A 19,210-nucleotide genomic window follows, 5' to 3' on the forward strand; every position below is an offset into this window, starting at 1 on the left:
TAAAAAGAAACTTCAATTACTATTAATCACAAAATTATTTTTACTTTTTTGGCTTATAAGATAAAATATTTCTCTATTTTCAACTTTTCTAACATTTAAAAAAATAAACTACTATTCTTCTTTATTCACTAACTAGTTAATCAACTCGGGTTCAACCCGAATATATTAATAAAATTTTGAAATAAAATATATATTAAAAAATATATGTAATATTTGTTATTAAACTAATGAATTAACTAACACAATAATAATTTATAAAATAAGAGTAATTATTACATTAGTAATTAAAGAAAAATCATTTTATTTATAATATTATATAGGTCTTTAATTCTTTATTAAACATTTAAAGGGCTATTTTTAAGGAAAATAATACAAAATATATGACATCATAATTAAAAAGAAAGCATTCTAAAATAAATTATGGGAAATCTACCTAATATAACTATATATATATTAACCTTAATTAAATTATATACAACATATATTCCCTAACTCTTAAAACAACTACATTAGCTCATTTACTATTTACATCAATTACCTTTTATATTAATAAACATAATGCTATTGTCACATCTGTCATCTATCACTGTCACCGTACTATGCAAATACCCCTTTACCATATGCATAATGCTTTCAAATGCTATGTTATTATATCTGTCACTCAACATGACGAAAACATGATGATAACAATATGAATATTGTTATGTAGTGACGGATTTTGACCCTCTAAGTAGAAAAGGTCAAAAGTTATGTGACAAAGATATAACATTAAGAAAAATAATCAGAAGGGATCATAAAATAATGAGAACACAAAAATAACATTAAGATTAATAATTTTAAACAAATTACAAATAAAACTATACTAATGATTGGAAAAGGGAGGGGCCGGGCCCGTCGGCCCCCAAAAGAGATCCGTTCTATGGTGATTAAAAACCATAACTAGTCCGTTCTATACTTATTTTTCAATCTTAAGTTTTATCGAGTTTTTGATTTTTAATTTCAGATCGAGTTTGATGGTTGGGTCGGTTTTTAAATTAACCTATGTATTTTTGTCCTTTTTCTTTATTTTGAAATGTATATAGTAACATAAATTCTTTGTCCTTTTTCTTTATTTTGAAATGTATATAGTAACATAAATTCTTTTTCACTATATGGTTTCTCCTAAAGTTTGAAGACCTTAACAATGTCTTACTAATTTAACAAATGGAAAAATCGAACCGACGTCGGTTAGTCCGCGTGATGATGTTAGCTACGACTCAACGAGTATTTGTTTTAGGAAAAAAAAACATAAATTCTTTTTCATCTACAGTCATTACAGATTTAGAACCAAATCGACCCAGACAAAACCCACTTCCCCAGTCTCCTAATTTAGAAAAAACTAAACACAACAACAATTCCTTTTCCTTTTAATCTCATTTACATTGATTGATCCGTCACACCCAACACCCATACTATAAATCTGTATCTATATCTGTAATTATTATTTTTGAATGAATAATTAAGGGAATGAAAAGAAAGTTGAAGAAAAACAAGTGAGAAAATGGGAAGGACAGCAGAATTAGATCAAAGTTATTCAAATAACGGCAGAATCAGAAGCTGTTCATATAAAAGAACAACAGTTATCATATGTTGTATAAACATTGTTGTCGCCCTCTATGTTTTTCAGAATCTATATACTTCCCTTTATTCTTACTCTTACCAGCATTCACACCCTACTGGTAATTATATATATATATATATATATATATATATATATCATTTTATGCTAATTGTGTTTTTTGGTTTGATAGTAATCATAGTATAAACCCCAGATGAACATTTTATTTTACTTTTGTTTTATATATATTTTTTGTGAATTATTCACATTTTGTATGAGTAGATTAAACCTAGTTTGTGTTTTTTGATGTAGACGAAACCCAAGTTATGACCTTTGTTTTTTTTAGGCAAATATATATTAAACGGATGAGGTTTTCCCTATTCAGTTTTACGTGGGAAGGGTAGTTTTCATCTTACTCGGATGCATGCGGTGTAATTAGGGTTTCCTGTGCCTTTTTTTTTTGAACAGCGAGCTAGTAGTTAGTAGTTGACATTTGAGACACCACAATAATCCAATTGGGTAGTATGCAGAGCTCGAAACACACATGCCTGAGATGAAACCCAAGACTCTCGAAAACCCCCCAAATAATCCACTTCTACAAATGTAGGAAGTGGGGTTCGAACCCTGGTGAATTTCCCCAAGGTCTAAGGCCTTATTAATAATCCACTCCTACAAATGTAGGAAGTGGGATCCTGTGCCTATTGTCATACATTCCCGGGTCTCCCCCAAGATTGTTCCTATCGGGATTCAAACCTGACGTCTCTTGTAAAAATCTCAAGATGTTAACTATCAGGCCACCTTGTATATATATATATATATGCTATATATATTGATAAATGAAAACTATGCTAAACGCCTAAACGTTACATCAACATTACATGATAAGACTGGCGAAAGTGAATTTAAAATCACAATAATCACCGAACCTAAAACTTAATACTACGCCAGGACCAAACAGAGCATGGGAATGTGAGGCCCGTCCAAACTGATCTTAAACCTTTTTTCTTGTGCACTTTGGTGACTATTGACGATTTTGAAAGTGTGAATGCAAACTATTTCTAAATTGTACTTTTCTAATGTATCTAGTCGAGTATTTACAACAAATAAGTGTAGATGAAAACATTGCAGTGTTTTTTTTTTGGTTGATCAATGGAACTATTTGAATATAGATGAAACTTAGTTGCATAGGTTGTTTTTTCGTGCATTTAGTTGATCATCAATAATTTGTAACTGATGTTGAAACGTAGTCTTCTTTTTTTTTTTCTTTTTTTTCTTTTTGTATTTTCCAAAACTACGAGTGATTTCACTACTCGAGGGTTTGGTACATTTTAGTTGTGCGCTGGGTTTTATGTGTGCATTTATTACAGAGTAAGTGTTTTCTTGTCAGTTTCCAAATTGGTTAGCGATTTTGGTACTTGGGATATTTGGTATTTATAGCTGTATTACAAATTTTGGCTAAAAAACCAATTATAATTGTGAGTAATCCTTTTCCACGTGTTTTGCTATACAGCTATTAGCTACAGTCCGGATCAGATTAGAAATATGGAAGAATCAATGCGTATACGGAAACAATCTGAACCTAGAAAACTCATTGAAACAGTAAGATTTACTCGTTATTTTGTTGTAAAATTGTTACCAATCAGTTTTGAGCTGACCAAGTTTTGTTTGTTTTATGTTTAAAGGTTAAAAAGATCAAACAAAAAGTTGATAGAAGAGGGGACATGGTTAAGTTGCCGCAACCATTGAAAGAGAAATTGACCAATGAGATCATAGAACTACTGAGAGGATTAAGTATTGGCGCTAACACTACTTTACAGCATGGTAAGTTTATATTTCTAGAAACTGTTTGCTTTATAACATTGTAAACTTAGCAAGCTATGTCTAGCTATACTCATTGTCAAGGATGGCTGGAAGGGTCATAAACACAGATGTCAAATTTCTTGTAATGTTATATAGTTTTAAATTTTGGATACCAATGCAAGTTAAAGTGACCTATTTGTGAAAATTAGTCATGCCCTCTTTCACCTCAGGAAGTCAGAAGGGTCATTTGTGATGCTATCTTCAATAGGTCAATCCGTTTACTATCCACACAGTACTAATATAGGTTTGTTTCACGATAGAAGTCAGAAGATCTCCCAGTTATTATTATACTCCTCCGTGTAATATTGTAATTGGGGAAATCCACCATGGTTTGAATCCCACTTTCTACATTTGTAGGAGTGGATTATTTTTTTTTTGGTGGGGTGGGTGGGTGTGTGTTGGGGGGGGGGGGTTCAAGAGTCCTGGGTTTCATCCCAGGCATGTGTGGTTCGAGCTCCACATACTGCCCAATTGGATGTCACTGCGGTGTCTTGAATGCTAACTACTAACTCGCTGTTCAAAAAAAGTAAATTAGAAAATATGGTTAAGATAGAAAATAGGGAGTGCCCCCAACTCCTAGTTGCCTATCCAGGTCATTTTAAGTTCCTTTTTGGAATAAAGTCAATAGACTGAATAGACTTAACTCATTAGCTAATATTTTAATCTGGATATATCTGCTAGTAAGCTAAGCTTCCCCCATACAAAGAAAGCTGCAGTAATTTCCATTCTGGCATATTCTACAAAAAGTGCAATGTTATAACTTGGTGATTTTTTAAGCACAAATTACCAATTTGCTCAGCCCTACGTTATTACAAAAATTTGGTGACACCTAATTTTGCTAGTAATTACTGATATTTAAGGCATAGATTAGTTGAGAAGTATTTAAAATATATTGCATGTATGTTAACACAATAAGATATAGCAACGGATGATATAAGTAAACGTTAGAACAAAGCAAAAACCTACTGATTTGTTGGATATTTTACTTTTACATTCATTCAACCTGCTTTAAATCCCAACAATAATACATTATAAATTTATAATTTTGCAAACCACCCATATACCCAATATAATTTTACATACATTTGTCATTTTTGAAAAATGTAAATGTGTGCATTAATTTGATAAACTAGTGATACAAGCATGAACTGCTTATCTTGCACTTACATTATAATATCATGAATTCAAGTAAGTCTGTGTCTTTAAGTTATGCGTTCAGGTTTAGAAGTCCTTAAATTTTTTAATGAATAGCACAACAACTTATGACTTATCCCACTTTTACCCATACTCATCATAACATAGAATCGATTGTCTAACTTGTTCATACTATGTGCAACATGTTTATTTCAATCTCATTGGTATGCTATTTATTCTCAGAAGCTGTTCAAAGCTGGCGAGTGCAAAAACTAAAGGAAGCCAAGAACATTACTCATGGAAAATCTTCAAGTTCAACCATGTTGCCTGCGGAAGCAGGTCTCTACATCTTTATATACTCTTAGCTTATAGAACTGACATAATTCTACTAGGTTGGGGTCATATGATTAGTACAAACAGTGTCTTCTTTAGCCCGCTTTATTACTGCTGATTGCCTGGTTCTGATAATTTATTATCCCATAAAGCACATCCTGAAACCCCCTAAAAGATATCTGTTTGACTTGCAAAATTCTTACATGTCATGGGCACATCTTTATAGGTATGCTTGCAAGAGCCTTGGAGTTCAATTGGGCTGAGTTATCACGTGAAATTGGCCTTTGGATACCGATTAATGTGATTAATCATGAACATGATGACAAACCTGAGGGTGAAAATGATTTTGGTAAATATATCGTCTATTTTCATCAACTTTGTTTATTTTTATTCTGTGTAGCTATTTAATTACTAATCACATTGACGGAAATGTATAGATGATACCATTCTAGCGGGGAGGCGACTACCTCCTGAGTGTAATACTGAACTTCATACAGATTATGGTGGTCATGCAGTCAAATGGGGGCTCACCCATATGAAAGAAAGTGCATATGAATGTTGTCAGGCGTGTATAAATCAAGCTAAGAATGCAAGAGCAGGTGAAATGAAATGTAATATATGGGTTTATTGCCCTGTTGAAGGAGGATGTCATTCCCCAGATATATACCAACACAAACTTGAAGAATGTTGGTTAAAATATGTAAGTTTTCATCATTTGCTATCTTATAGTTCGAATGAAATTCGAATCAATTAATTTGAATACATTTCATAGAGGTGGTACAGTGGGAACTGGGAAGGTTGGGTAACGAGTGAATATGGACCTTTTGCACCTGTTGAAACATTTAATGTTGGCTTGACCTGAATAAGCAGAAACTTCTTATCAAATTTTTACCAACTTTTGATAAATAATTGGTCCACCAAATACGTTTACTATAAACATCAGTCATACATAGGACTAAATGGTAGGTCTACAAACATGCTTAAAAATCTTGTGCTGACACATGACATAATTAGTGGTTAAGATTCATCGAGAAATTGCATAAAGTCATTGTTTTTCTCTCTTGGAATCTTAACCATTGATCATGTCATGTGGCAGCACCAGACTTTAGGCACATTTATACGCCTCCAAATTTGTCACATGTATCATTTTCCTTTACGTACTTGAGCTGTCAAGAGATCAAATAAAATCCAAATATACCCACTAAATGACTACCAATTTTTTTTAGTTCTTTTAAGCGATGCACTTGACTTCTCCTTGAAGCAACCTGTGTTCTCAGTTCTCACAAATGTTCATTAAATTTGTTTAAATCAGTGGATTTGGGGCAGATTATGGAAACTTAGATGCCATATTAGGCGTTACTGCATGGTATTTTTGCAGTATACCATGTCGTCTACAATGTAGTTCTTTCTTCTCCATTTCCTTAGAACATGTTAAATGGTCTTTTTGACAATTCTTTACAAAGTTGTCTATCTTGAAAAATGTTCAAGGTTGCCTGTTTTGTATAAAGTTGTCTGCCTGGCACTTCTAGATGTCAGAAAGACTTGTTATTAGGAAAGTCAAGTGGGATGAACCATTAGGCGATTAAGTGGAATAGTGTCTTGTTGACAAATAAAGTTATTTCCCTTACATGCAGTTTTAGGCTTAGAGGTTTACACACATTAAATTAAAAAAACAAACATCTCCTCATGAGAGTAGCGCTTATATGCGCACTTGCACAGGGTCAAAAGGGGTTGGGTTGAACACTTGGCCTGCCACTATGATTTTCAAATTTTATTTAGGGTGTGTTTGGTTTGATAAGGGATTGGAAGTGACAAATGGGTATAAATTTTGTGTAGATTAAAGAAAATGAAGAAAGATGAAGTGTTTATTTATTTGAAGAAATATATAATATATCTGGGTATTAACTTTAATGATATCATAGTTGTCAAAAGCGACGGCGAACTCAAAGCGCAAATACCCTAAATGGGGCGAAGGCGAGAGGCGCAAAAAAAGCGCACGCCCGGAAAAAAAAGGCGCAATAAAGTAAAAACCAAACCAAATGCCATTCAAATTAGCAAATTCCATCTAAATAACAAACAATGCATTAAGCCAAAATTTCAGTTGAAAAAATCTGAGTAAAAAAAATAATTTTAAGAAAAAAAGAAAACTTGCCTGAAGTTGAAGGGAGATTATGTTAATGAAGGATGATCTGATGATAATAATGATGGTATATTCTAATTGATGTTGATATTTGAAACAAATATATACACGTGATTTTCTCTCTGACATGTTATTAAATCGTTTCTTGGAAAACCATTGGGTTTTATGGAAAATAGTGAATTTGCCGCCTAATTTGTTGGTGGGCCTAGGCCTAGGGTTTCAGGCGGTAAAGTGTTGCCTCGCCATTGCATTGCGCCTAGGCGGGCTGGGCGCACGCCTTTAACAACACTGAATGATATTTATATTGATTATCGAATAATAACAAAGAGAGAGTGAAAATAGAAGAGAGAGATGCCGAGTTTTAATGCATGTCAATAAACCCCCAAGGCCCCAACTAAATGGGTTTTGAAATTTTTTGTTTTCATGGGTTTAAATCCCAACTTTCAAAGTAATTCAGTTCCAATTCCAGTTTCATGTATTACAAACAGGCCCTTAGAAGTACTTTTGAATCTTCTGAAATGTAAAAGCTGACTTCTTTCATGAAGAATGAAGTGATCTAAAACTTTGACGGATTTTCATACTTTTCTGCAGGCAGAAGAACCAAAAGTAAACTTCAAGGATAGATATTCAGAAAACTACAGAAGAAATCACCCGAATGCACCTGTGGTCGTTCCCTGGGTCTCAGGTGTTATAAGTTCGTGAACACAGTTTCAGCAACATTTGTAGAACTAACAGAGTAATGAATTGTGTGCATCCCGGAACCTATCATCTTCCATCTTGAAAAGCTTGCATCTGTATATGTAATTGTATCTGTATTCGTATGCAATGCAGTTTTGGTCATCTTACATTTCTTTATTTGGGCGTTTTGAACTAATTGTAGTTGTGGATTGCGTCAGTGCTTTTGAAATGAATAGGAGCCGATAGAAAAAGTTATGAGAGCTGAGTCAATGCGAAGAAGCATTGTTCTCCGAGTGTAATTTGAAACTTTTTATAGATTGAGAATGGTGATTTGAGGTGTTTGTGATTAAATCTTGGAAGTTCATTGTACTCCGTAATAATTTATGTTTTAAGACTTTCATACTGGTTAAGAATTAAGACGAATATAGACAGTATACTGTTCTCTGATGGGGGGATATTATTTGGATTCTGTTCACTTTGTTCCTTGTAGCTAGTTGACATTTTTCATAAGGAAAATGATTAATCAACCTAAGTCATATGCCTAAAAATCAACCTAAAACCTTAAGAATCTGACATATGGGTTCTACTAATTCTCTTTCCTAATCATGTCCCTTGATTTTTCCACATGGCATCATCTTCTTATTAGGCGTATCTTTAGGCACACCAATTAGGTTGATTTATCATTATACTTTTCATAATGTCTTTCAGTTTTAATCTCTTTGGGGGCATTAGGTGTCAGCTATTTGCTTGTGCGAAAGTAGGTTTTCTTTCTGAAACCAACTCATTTATTATTTTAATTTGTTTGTGGATGGTAATGAGACGGGATAACTGGGGATCTCATGCCCCAACCTCATACCGGTTTCTACTTGCAATCCTCATCTCATCCTTGTTGAGAAATTAAGTTAAATTCTGATACTCGAAACCCTGTTCCCATTAAGTATTAGGATTCCCGTCAAGTAATCGAGTAATAATAGAAGTTTTTTTTTTTTTTGAAAGATGAATATCGCCGGAAACTTTGTGTTGTGATTCGATAGCGAGAGGTTTAAAATACATTAATCAAGAGAAATATGAAAATAAATGAACCGACACATAAAAAAGAAATTTAAGAAGTCGGTATAAAATAAATTAAAAAAAGAGTTTTACTTCCGTCTAAAAATGAGTTGAACTTTTTCTAAACCAAGGTTAATAGATTTGTGATCATCTCGGTATTTAACTTTTACTATTATAAATAATTAAATAAGTTTTTCTAATTTTTGTGTTAAAAGACACATGTTAGGATTTATATAATGTAATAATGTATCAGTTACTATCAAAATAGAAAAATGACCTTTTCTTTTCTTTATTAAATTAAATCGTGATGCGACCGTATAATGGTAAAGCCATGAGGACAACAAAATGTTGATCATAAACCGTTATAAGTATTCAGAAAAACCTAGGTTTACCATCCTGCCGCACTGATTTATTTTTACAAATAAAAATTTTAGAACTTTTTAATTTGTACATTTCATTAAAAATCTTAGTAACGTTGTACAATTTAAAAAAAAAAAAACAGGTTTAAGAAAGGAAAAACATAAAAAATAATTTAAGAATGAATATAAAGAAAATAGTAATAGTAGTTGGTTACTTGGTTATAGAGGAAAGGGGGCGAATTTAAACCCTAAAAATAATACTAGACAAAACAATTTATTCTATCCCATTGAAGCGATTGTCATCTGGTTGCTACTGCTCATCATATCAAAGGTATATAATTTAATCTAATCTAATCTAATCAAAACAATTGTTACTCGACCCACCCATTTTGCCACCTGCTGATATTCTGAATGTTGTCAGTCCATTAGAGTCCCCACTACAATTTTACTCATGTGACAGATGATTTATTATTCTCAGTGGCTCAAAGTTCATAGCTTTTTGCATTCTAGTAACACATTAAAGATTTGGTTTTTGGGTTTTGGAGGCATTAATCGTCTGTGTAAGTTTAGCTAGTTTAGCATCATAAATGATAGTTGTTGGACGGAAAATCGGTTTTTACGATGAAATTTCAAACGTTGCATTACACGTCGCATGTGTTTTGGTTCTTCTTAGCTACCACTATTTGATTAGTTATCTTGTATCCTTTATGTACATATAGAATAAAATGTGGTGTATATCTAATCTTGTCGTCAAGATTGATGGACATACTCATAGAAGACAGTCTGACAAGGTAGGCTTGCGCGCGAGTTGTTAATCAAAGAGAATGTAGACAATAGGACGATGTAAGTACGAGGTTATGCCCTTACTAATGTTAGGTTCATTCGGTAGGCAGCGGCAGTTGTAGATAAATGCAGTGACTTGAAGGGGGTCACATAAGATTATTAAGTTGAGAGACCTATAAGGGTCTTAGCATGCTTTGTTAGTGTTGTATGTGCGCTTTTTTAAACTGGTTCTGCTATGTAGATTTAATCGGGGAGTTACACTTTTTTTAGTTGTAGTAAGTTACAAAAGATAGTGTTTGGATGTTCTTTTGCTAATCAGATAATTGTTTGAAAAATCAAAATTCTGATTGTTTTTAAACACTAGTAGATAACATGACCAATGAAGTCACCATTATATATTGTTTGCGTATTTAACTAAGAAATGTTTACAAGTTATTTTCATTGATTATAATTATATCCCTTTAGTTTGTACACCTTTTTTTTTATAATTTTATATGTTTCCATCAATATTAAATACAATTATAACAATGAGAAAATTTTTTGGTCGCTTTTCAATATAGGGGTAACAAAAGAGGGGTAACTATGTAGTATAGCTTCTCTCTTACATTATCAGTTTTTGTTGCAACTAATATGAAAATGATCCTTCACCCAAATATCCAAACGCTATGTTAAAGATATCCCGACCTGAGTGTTAACTGACTATGATACAGGTTATCCTGCGAGCATCTCCATTACTACTGCCATTGTGGTCACTGATCTGTGTGACTAATTACGGACCATTCATGTGATTAGAGTTTGCTGCGTTTTGTGTTAGTACATATTAGTTAGCTTTGCGTTCTCATCTATATACATAGATATATGCAGTGTATACTTCAATTTGTAATTTTACTGATTATGCATGATCAATCCTGTTTCAGTTCCTAAGTAAAAATGTAAAATATAGTAAAATATGATTAATGTGGACTGCGGTCATAGATTTTTGTTTTATATGCAGAAGAAGCTTTTAACGAATCTTGATCATGCAATTAGCCAACGATGCAGTCTATCAAACTCACTACAATATTCTAAATGTGAAAGAAGACGCAAGCCCTGAAGAAATCCGTGCAAGCTATAAATCTGCTCTGCTCACTTCCCATCCTGACAAATTGCAGCATACATCACAAACAAATGCTGACCATAATGAGACACAAACAAGATTTCTTGAAATTCAAACGGCTTGGGAAATTCTAGGAGATGTAAAATCACGGGCATTATATGATAAGGACCTTCGACTTTCTAGACAAGAGGATGTAATTGCAGATGAAGTTGAGTTGGAGAATATGACGGTGGAAGCTAGTGGCGATGTAGTGGAGCTCTTTTATCAATGTCGTTGTGGTGATTACTTCTCGGTTGACTCTTTGGAGTTGGGAGAGATGGGATTTCAGTTATCGACGGAAAATAACAAAATATCTTTAAACGCTCACAATAGCGTGGATATGGCATCAGTTGTGCTTCCTTGTGGTTCTTGCTCTTTGAAGATCCGTTTGATTATTAATAGTTGTCCTCATCCTTAGCATCGTGGGCAGAGGTGGGAAAACTGACTGGCTGGGTAAAGGGCAAAACATGTAAACTGTTTTGCACAAGTGGAGCGAAAGTACATTTTATCTAGAATTATACAACTTTTTAAAAGCTAATTGTTTGCCCAATATGATTGTAAATGATCATTTTTTAATACAAAGATCTAGCTGATTTTATTTATTAAGATAATGGACGACTTTCAACCCATATACATTGGTGGTACCCAACTGACTTGTTAGAGATATCACCAGTTCTGAATTGGTCTGTTCTTAAGTAAATGGCTGGCAAAATCTACAGTCTTGTTAGTTCTTGAGAAGACATCATGAATTCGATGAAGTTTTTCAAAGAGGTCGTCGAGTCAACTGCATGTTACTGTAATCGCCCGTGATATAAGATATTATATTTGGTTCGTTTTGAAGTTCACAATGAAATTATTATAATCCAGGTGTTTGATTTGAAGTTGTATATACTTTTTGTTTGACTTTCAGTAGGACTAGTTCTTTATCAGTTCCCATTTCACTTAATAGCAGAGAAACTGTGACTCATCTGGTGTGGGCGGCTTAAGGTTAGCTGAATGATAACCTTGTTCATGTAAAATGCAAGGCTTTTGATTAGCAAGCATAGCTTTTGAGGATTAACTTGAGCTGGTAGTTACTGTAGAATCCAGATGTCATGTTATAATTTGCATCATAGAGTTTCCCACAAGCCACTTAGGAACGTTCATGCAACTTTGTCGGTTTGGAGCGTACAATTTTAATCAAATTGTTGACTTGGGTAACCTTGGTTGGGCTGGTTATCAGACTATGTGAGAGAGGAGAAGAGACTTGCCAACAATTGCTAAAGAAATGTACAGAATTGTTCAAAGATATGAGTTTTTTTGTTTCTTTGGAGTCATGTCCTTCCAATTATCTATACATGGTTCAACCTTACAAACAACCTGTTTGAATCACTAGGATTGGCAATTGGGATTTCTTGGACCCGGTCAGCTTCATATATTCTAGGAGATATAAACTGAAGGAACAGAAGGGCATTATATTGAAAGGAGCTTCAGTTTCAAGACAAGAGGATGAAGTTGAGGTTGAAGATATGATAGTGTAAGCTAGCGCTGATGTAACAGAGCTCTTTGACAAATGTCGTTGTGGTGATTACTTCTCAGATGACTCTTTGGAGTTGGGAGAGATGGGATTACAATAACTGATGGAAGGTAAGAAGCTCTCATTAGAAGCAGGTGACAGTTGTGAGTTATGACATGGACTCATCTGTGCTACCTTGTGGTTCTTGTTCTTTAAAATTCTTTTAATTATCATCAAGTACCACAATCCTTAATGTGATGGTTAGAGATGGTAAAAGGGCCGTTCAAAACAGGTCAAACTTGCATGTGTTGAAATGCCAGGTTTGCGTTAACCTGAAACTAATTTTACATGTTACCCAATTGACCCGTTAGAGCTAATACATTACCCAAGTTGACTTTTCAAGAGAGAACAGGTTGTAATTGCCATCTCTAGTAATGCTGATTCTTGAAAATGCATTCTCGATCTTGATTTTCAAAATAGACGTTGCATCCACTATACGTGATCATACAAATTGGCAATATGATGTGAATATAGATTGTACACTTTTGTAATTGTGATGAAATGAGTAGGATTATGGAATTTGAGTGCAAGTAATATTTTATGTGTTTACAAACTAATGGCTCACTTATTGTTCATGTAAAACATCTTATACATGAGAGTAAGGTAAGTTATTGCTCTTCTGTTAACTGCAATAGCTTTTCATGAGTTTATAGCTCATTTTTTGGGGACCATTTCTCGATTTGTGCAGTGTCATGTTATGTTATCCTATGTTAAGGTACAAGTGTATGTGTATGCGATATCTTGAGCACATCATAAGATGGAGTTGATTGCTATCATAAGATGGAGTTGATTGCTCCTACAGGGTTTGGAGGAGCATAGACGGTTGATAATCTCTTTTGATTGATTTGGGGCATCTCTGACGTTTATTGTGATTGCTTTAAAAATATTCACGCAAACTCAATATCCACTGCACCTTTTTACTCTTCTTGTGTTATGAGTGTTCTCTTTAGTCTATTAGTCTATTACTATTTCTAACAATATGTGCCTTTTTGAGTTATAGTTCTTGGTGCAAGATAATTCTCATTTTCGCTCTTTCTGTCCTTGACTTTTGAGTCAGATGGAGAAAGGAGGAAAAAAAAAATTCAATCATGTACAATTATTTTTACGGCTTGTTGGTGTCTATGGAAACTTGGAAAGTAGATTTGATACATCCTTGAATGCTGTTACTCCCTCATGGCAAAAGTAGTAAAGAGCCTTACTTTTTCTATGATCAAAAATCGTGTAAAGTATCAAGATATAATATGGGAAAAACGGTATGAGTTTAAACTTATAGAGAAATCTTGCAAGAACTTGGTACAAAGAGTCCGGTCTTGATCACTTCCATTTTAATGGCTAAAAATCTAAAATGGTGAAAAAAGTGACTGTTAATTTTGTTTTGTACTCGCGGATTCAAATTTGGTTTGGGGTTTTCAAGCCGGTCCGGGGGCATTATCAAAAATGGGCTGTGGTGAAAACCCGTAACACGGTCACTAATTTCAGTGTTTTGTTACCAGTATTTTTATCAATTTTAATTCTTTTATGGTTATAGATCGAGATATCTTTGATGATTAAGTTTTTGCTTTTTCATGATTATATTTATATGTGTACTCTTGTGACCAACTCCTAACTATTTTTCTCTATAAATAAAGAAGTTATTTATTTAGAAATTATATTATATATATACTACGTCGATGTGAGGGGAGAATACTATAGCTAAAAGTACTCCACTAAATGCATAAGGTACAACTCTCCACTGCACAACCGAAATAATTAATGGACTTAGCGACCGTTAGGTGTTGCTCGCCTAACTAACGGTAGTTACAAAAGGAAATTTAATGTAGTTTGTTTTCAAGTTTATGTTTTTTAACTTTTGATACCAAAGTTTTGCTTTATTTACTTTTTCCCACATAACTTTTGGTTTTTAAGTTTTTTCCATCAAAAGTTTATTTCTTTCTTAATTTTACCATATAACTTTTACTTATTAAACTTTTGCTATTAAACCATTTTTTTTTACATTTTCCCTTTTACTTTTTGCCACATAACTTTTGTTTTTTATACTCTCGACAGACAAACTTTGTTTTCAAGTTTAAGTTTCTTAACTTTTGTATTTTTTTCACATAACTTTGTTTTTTTAACTCTCGCTTCGAAAATTTTCTTTTATTTGTTACCACATAACTTTTGGTTTCTAAATTTTGTTACCAAAGTTTCATTTTCTTTACTTTTAACCACAACTTTTGTTTTCTTAACTTTTGTCACGAAAATATTATTTTTCGGCTTAATATTTTTTAACTTTTGTCACGAGAGTTTTGTTTTTCCTCCCGAGGCAACGCATGGATAAAAATACTTAGTTTATCTAAATTTCACATGTAAGATACTTTTAAATGTTTTTGTCTTAAAAAATAACACAATTTTAATACTGTTTGGAAAGGTAACATTATATCCAAAATGTCTAAAAAAAATATATAATCAAAACTTTTAACCAAATTTAATACTAAAAAAACCTTACACTTTTTATTAATTTACAATTAAGCTTTTTTGTTTGTTAAAAAAATAAATAAAAACTTTTCTAAATTATTAAAACAAAACTAAAATGTTTTTCCTAGTCAGGTGGTAGCAGAAGAGGGAGGGGATAAGGACACTCACACACAAAAACACACACTTTCTCCCTAAAACCGACGGCCTCAGATATCCAACTTTCCGGCCTTTCCCATCATCTCCGGTAAGTCCTTTAGTTTCTATCTTTTTCACTTAATTGTTTTCTGTATTGTAGAGAAGTAGGAATTGGGGAGGGCTAGAAATGTGGAATGTTGTTTTTGATGCTTTGTTACACAGTCAGTAGTAGTCAGATAGAAAATGTGTAGGGACTAATTGTATGCCAAACGGAAAATAAGTCGCAAAATTGTTCGAATCCTAGGAGCAAAAAACATGTACCCATGTGGCCACGAGGTTCACCCATGACCCAGTGGGGTCTTGACACCACTTTGTGAGCCGACCAATTCCAGGACGACCACGAGGTTCACCCATGACCCCACTTTGTGGTCGTCCTGGAATTGGTCGGCTCACAAAGTGGGTTCAGATAACCTATTTTAACAAAAAGAAAATAGCCGCGAAATTGTTGGCAGGAGTAGTGAAGTAAGTGAATTACTCGTATGCTGTGATAGTAAAGGGGAGGAGTGAAAGAACCTTATAATGGTTATAATGAAAAGAAGCTAAGTTATTTAACAAAAGAGAAGTTTTTGCAAAAAAAAAAGTATGAGTCAAGGTACTGTAAGTGTAATATTCCTCACACGACCTAAATAGCGCTAATTATGCCTCTAAGCGTGTGGCTGAGTTGGTTAAAAAGTGGAGCAATTTTTCCCTTTCCATAAAATGAGGTCGCTGTTCGATCCCTGTGGCCGACACCACTCCATCGCTTTGCCGCTTAGTCAACTTGATTTACCTCTCACCCGTTGGGTATGGGGCAGGTCAAAGTTTCCAGAAATAAACCTTTTTGCCCTTTCCATAAATACCGTTAACTCCCTTTTATTATCCCCGCTTTATGAGTATTTTTGCTAGTTGCTACTTTACTCTTTGTAACAATTTCTTGTTTCATGTTTGACTGATGTAACAATTCTTACATGTGCTCATGGGGCACATATTTCCGTTAGTGCACTATAAGAGAGTGTTGGACTTAAACTGTAGTACTCTCTACTTATTTAAAGGTGCTAAGAGGCAAGTGGGTGATGAAAGTTAAGGAACATATATATTAAGTAATGTTAAATTCCTGAAAATGAGTGCTTAATTTCACATACGATCATGGTAGTACAACTGCCAATTGATACTTGAACGTATGGTTCAATAGGTTAAGTTTAGTAAATTCTGTTCAATCCATTCACATTGGCATAGATTATAAAGCATATTATTGGGAGCGGCTGAAAAAGTATGTGCCAAAGTCTGTTTGTAGAAGCCAATAAACTTGTCTACTGTCTTCTTCTTTTGGGTTTTATGTCATCTATATACAGAAGTTGACCTCCCCACATTTTGCAGGGCATATGGACACCAGTAATGCCCACAACAACAACATCTTGTGGTTTTTCAAGCATAAAGGATTTGACGACAAAAATATTCATGAAATCTTAAAAAAATGCAAGCGTCTCGAGGGTGCCCAAAAAGAGAACTTATCTGAAAACTGGGATTACTTGAAAAAAATCGGTATCCATGAAAGAAAGCTTCCTTCTATTGTCACAAAATGTCCAAGAATTATGACCCTAAATTTAAACGAAAAACTTGTCCCCATGATACAATGTCTAGAAACTCTAGCAACAAAACCAGATGAAGTAGCTTCTGCCATAGCCAAATTCCCTCATCTGTTAACACATAGTGTTGAAGAAAAGCTGTGCCCACTTTTGGGTTTCTTCGAGTCACTCGGTGTGTCTGGAACTCAACTTGGTAAAATGATTCTACATAACCCACGAATCATTAGCTACAGCATTGACACAAAGCTTTCCGGGGTAGTAGACTTTCTTGTAAGCATCGGGTTGACCAAAGAAGGGTTGATTGGTAAAATATTGGTGAAGAACCCATCAATCATGGGTTACAATGTTGAAAAAAGATTACGTCCAACAACTGAGTTCTTGCTTTCTATAGGTGTAACGAAACCTGATCTTCAAAAAGTAGCGATGAACTTCCCGGAAGTGTTGTGTAGAGATGTTAACAAGATTCTGAAACCGAATTTTGATTACCTTAAAACCCGTGGCTTTGATTCACAACAGGTAGCAAGTTTAGTGGCTCGTTATCCACCTATTTTGATTAAAAGTGTTAAGAACTCGTTAGAACCAAGAATTAGGTTTTTGGTAGAGGTAATGAATCGAGGAATTGAGGAGGCTGCGGATTATCCTGAGTTTTTTCAGCACGGTTTGAAGAAACGACTCGAGAGGCGGGAAAAGCTTTTGAAGCAGAGAAACATTTCGTGTAGTCTGAGTGAAATGTTGGATTGTAATCATAAGAAGTTCCTTTCTAGGTTTGATTTGGTGGAGAAATATGTGTAAGGTGTTTTCTATATTCTGTTATATGCTTTTCGATGCAATATTAGTGATATGCAGTTTAATTATGTTCATTTGCTTAAGTTGTCTGTTCTTTTGTAAAATTAAATATGAGAATGTCGATATCCTTACAAAGAACGTGGCCCTGGTTCTTGGTGTTTTGGGTCATTGGTGTAGTCATTTTTTATCAGTCTCTCTGCACCTCAGTGTGGGTCTAGTTACACCCAAGGTCCACAATTTTAAGGCTTGTTGCTTCCTAAAACCTGTTCAATGATGTATCTGAAGTCTGTCACTGTTGGCAATATAGGTGGGTCTGTATAATGGGTCAAAATATACACCTTTTTAGACTTTTAGTATGTCTATGAATATGAATATGAACAAGGGTAGTATGTCTATGAACAAGGGCCAGGGGTGGGATTACAAAAGTATATTATTACCACAGCAGTATCCAATCTCTTTAACAACTGGGTATGAGAAATGTAAAATGTAGTATTATTTCTCAAATGATATAGCGGTTGTTTCCTGAAAGAGAGTATATTACAGATTTAGAGTAGTATATTTCTTTGAATTTTTCTTTACAGTATAACCTTTCATTAATAAACATTTTACATGGAAATAGAACTCAAATATGCAGGAAGGTGCGTTGCTAATCATTTTTGAATAGATAAGTTTATAAGTACACATGCTATTGCGCATCGTTTATACTTTATAGGATTGTTAAATCCTGTTGTCAAAGTTTGTATTTTAAACATAGCCTTTTCACTCAGAGCAATGCTATAATGACTAACAAATTACAAACATTTATTTACTAACTCACATGGCATTTTATGTGGCCTTCCATGTCACAATATTAACTTACCTTTAATACTAACTTGACTAAGGTTAATTTTTTCTCATTTTTTAATCCTTTTATCATGTTCAACCAATTGATCTCTATCCTTTGAATCTATTTTTTTCCTGTACCAACTAAATCCAAACTGATTTGTTAGACATCTTGGCTAAATACAATAATAATAATAGATCTACTAGCACGGTACCCGCGCAATGCGGCGGTGGTCGGGACGACGATGGTGTGGTGGTGGAAGCGATTGTTGGTGGTGGAGGCGGCGTCAAGTGATGTAGATAATTGATTTAAAAGGTTAATGAAGATATTTTAAAAGATAAAGGACTGGTAGTGTAATTTATTTTACATAATTTCCTCATGTAACATTTAAAGAGATAGTTGTTTTTTTGTATTAGATAGTATAAAAGTATAGATTAGTGTATAGGAGAATTAGGATTAAGAAATAGGGGTATTTTGGGTATAAAAAAATGCTGAAATTTCCTAAAATAGAGAATTCAATATGTTTTATAAGGGGGTATAGATAGACACATGTAAAAATAATCAAAACCCAGTCTAAAAATCAATAATATTTTATCCAAAACACAAGTTCAATCCATAAACTGAATATCCCATCATGTTCCTAATAAAATCTGATTGTCTAAACATGTCTAATAATTAGCAACGAGATAAAAAAGGATATGAAAAAAAACCCAAAACATGACCTAAATGCTAAACCATAATTGCCTATCCCAATATCCTTTGG

General features: G+C 33.8%; 3 protein-coding genes across 3 annotated transcripts; all 3 read left to right on the top strand.

The window, feature by feature from the left end:
* The first annotated feature begins 1,307 nt into the window (after positions 1-1,307).
* Positions 1,308-8,093, top strand: LOC122607578. The gene is made up of 7 exons (XM_043780584.1): positions 1,308-1,718; positions 3,108-3,196; positions 3,280-3,418; positions 4,835-4,930; positions 5,151-5,273; positions 5,362-5,624; positions 7,656-8,093. Exons 1-7 carry the CDS (start codon positions 1,541-1,543, stop codon positions 7,764-7,766), a joined length of 999 nt encoding a protein of 332 aa, XP_043636519.1. The 5' UTR covers positions 1,308-1,540; the 3' UTR covers positions 7,767-8,093.
* Positions 8,094-9,375: 1,282 nt separating this feature from the next.
* On the top strand, positions 9,376-12,109 carry LOC122607650 (DPH4 homolog). The gene is made up of 2 exons (XM_043780667.1): positions 9,376-9,482; positions 10,929-12,109. The coding sequence occupies exon 2, from the start codon at positions 10,954-10,956 to the stop codon at positions 11,485-11,487; it is 534 nt and encodes a 177-aa protein (XP_043636602.1). The 5' UTR covers positions 9,376-9,482; positions 10,929-10,953; the 3' UTR covers positions 11,488-12,109.
* A 3,095-nt stretch (positions 12,110-15,204) lies between these two features.
* LOC122607104 (transcription termination factor MTERF6, chloroplastic/mitochondrial) lies at positions 15,205-17,707 on the top strand. The gene is made up of 2 exons (XM_043780022.1): positions 15,205-15,322; positions 16,630-17,707. Exon 2 carries the CDS (start codon positions 16,635-16,637, stop codon positions 17,628-17,630), a length of 996 nt encoding a protein of 331 aa, XP_043635957.1. The 5' UTR covers positions 15,205-15,322; positions 16,630-16,634; the 3' UTR covers positions 17,631-17,707.
* Positions 17,708-19,210: the final 1,503 nt, after the last annotated feature.

Source organism: Erigeron canadensis, chromosome 7 (genome assembly GCF_010389155.1).
Source record: "Erigeron canadensis isolate Cc75 chromosome 7, C_canadensis_v1, whole genome shotgun sequence".
Lineage (NCBI taxonomy): Eukaryota > Viridiplantae > Streptophyta > Magnoliopsida > Asterales > Asteraceae > Erigeron > Erigeron canadensis.

Excerpts from the sequence above, each read along its gene's own strand:
- LOC122607578 (XM_043780584.1), top strand. The coding sequence starts at position 1,541 with ATGGGAAGGACAGCAGAATTAGATCAAAGTTATTCAAATAACGGCAGA. Across the intron at positions 3,197-3,279 it reads CTAGAAAACTCATTGAAACA|GTTAAAAAGATCAAACAAAA; the intron begins GTAAGATTTACT and ends TTATGTTTAAAG. Across the intron at positions 5,274-5,361 it reads TGAGGGTGAAAATGATTTTG|ATGATACCATTCTAGCGGGG; the intron begins GTAAATATATCG and ends GGAAATGTATAG.
- LOC122607650 (XM_043780667.1), top strand. The coding sequence starts at position 10,954 with ATGCAATTAGCCAACGATGCAGTCTATCAAACTCACTACAATATTCTA.
- LOC122607104 (XM_043780022.1), top strand. The coding sequence starts at position 16,635 with ATGGACACCAGTAATGCCCACAACAACAACATCTTGTGGTTTTTCAAG.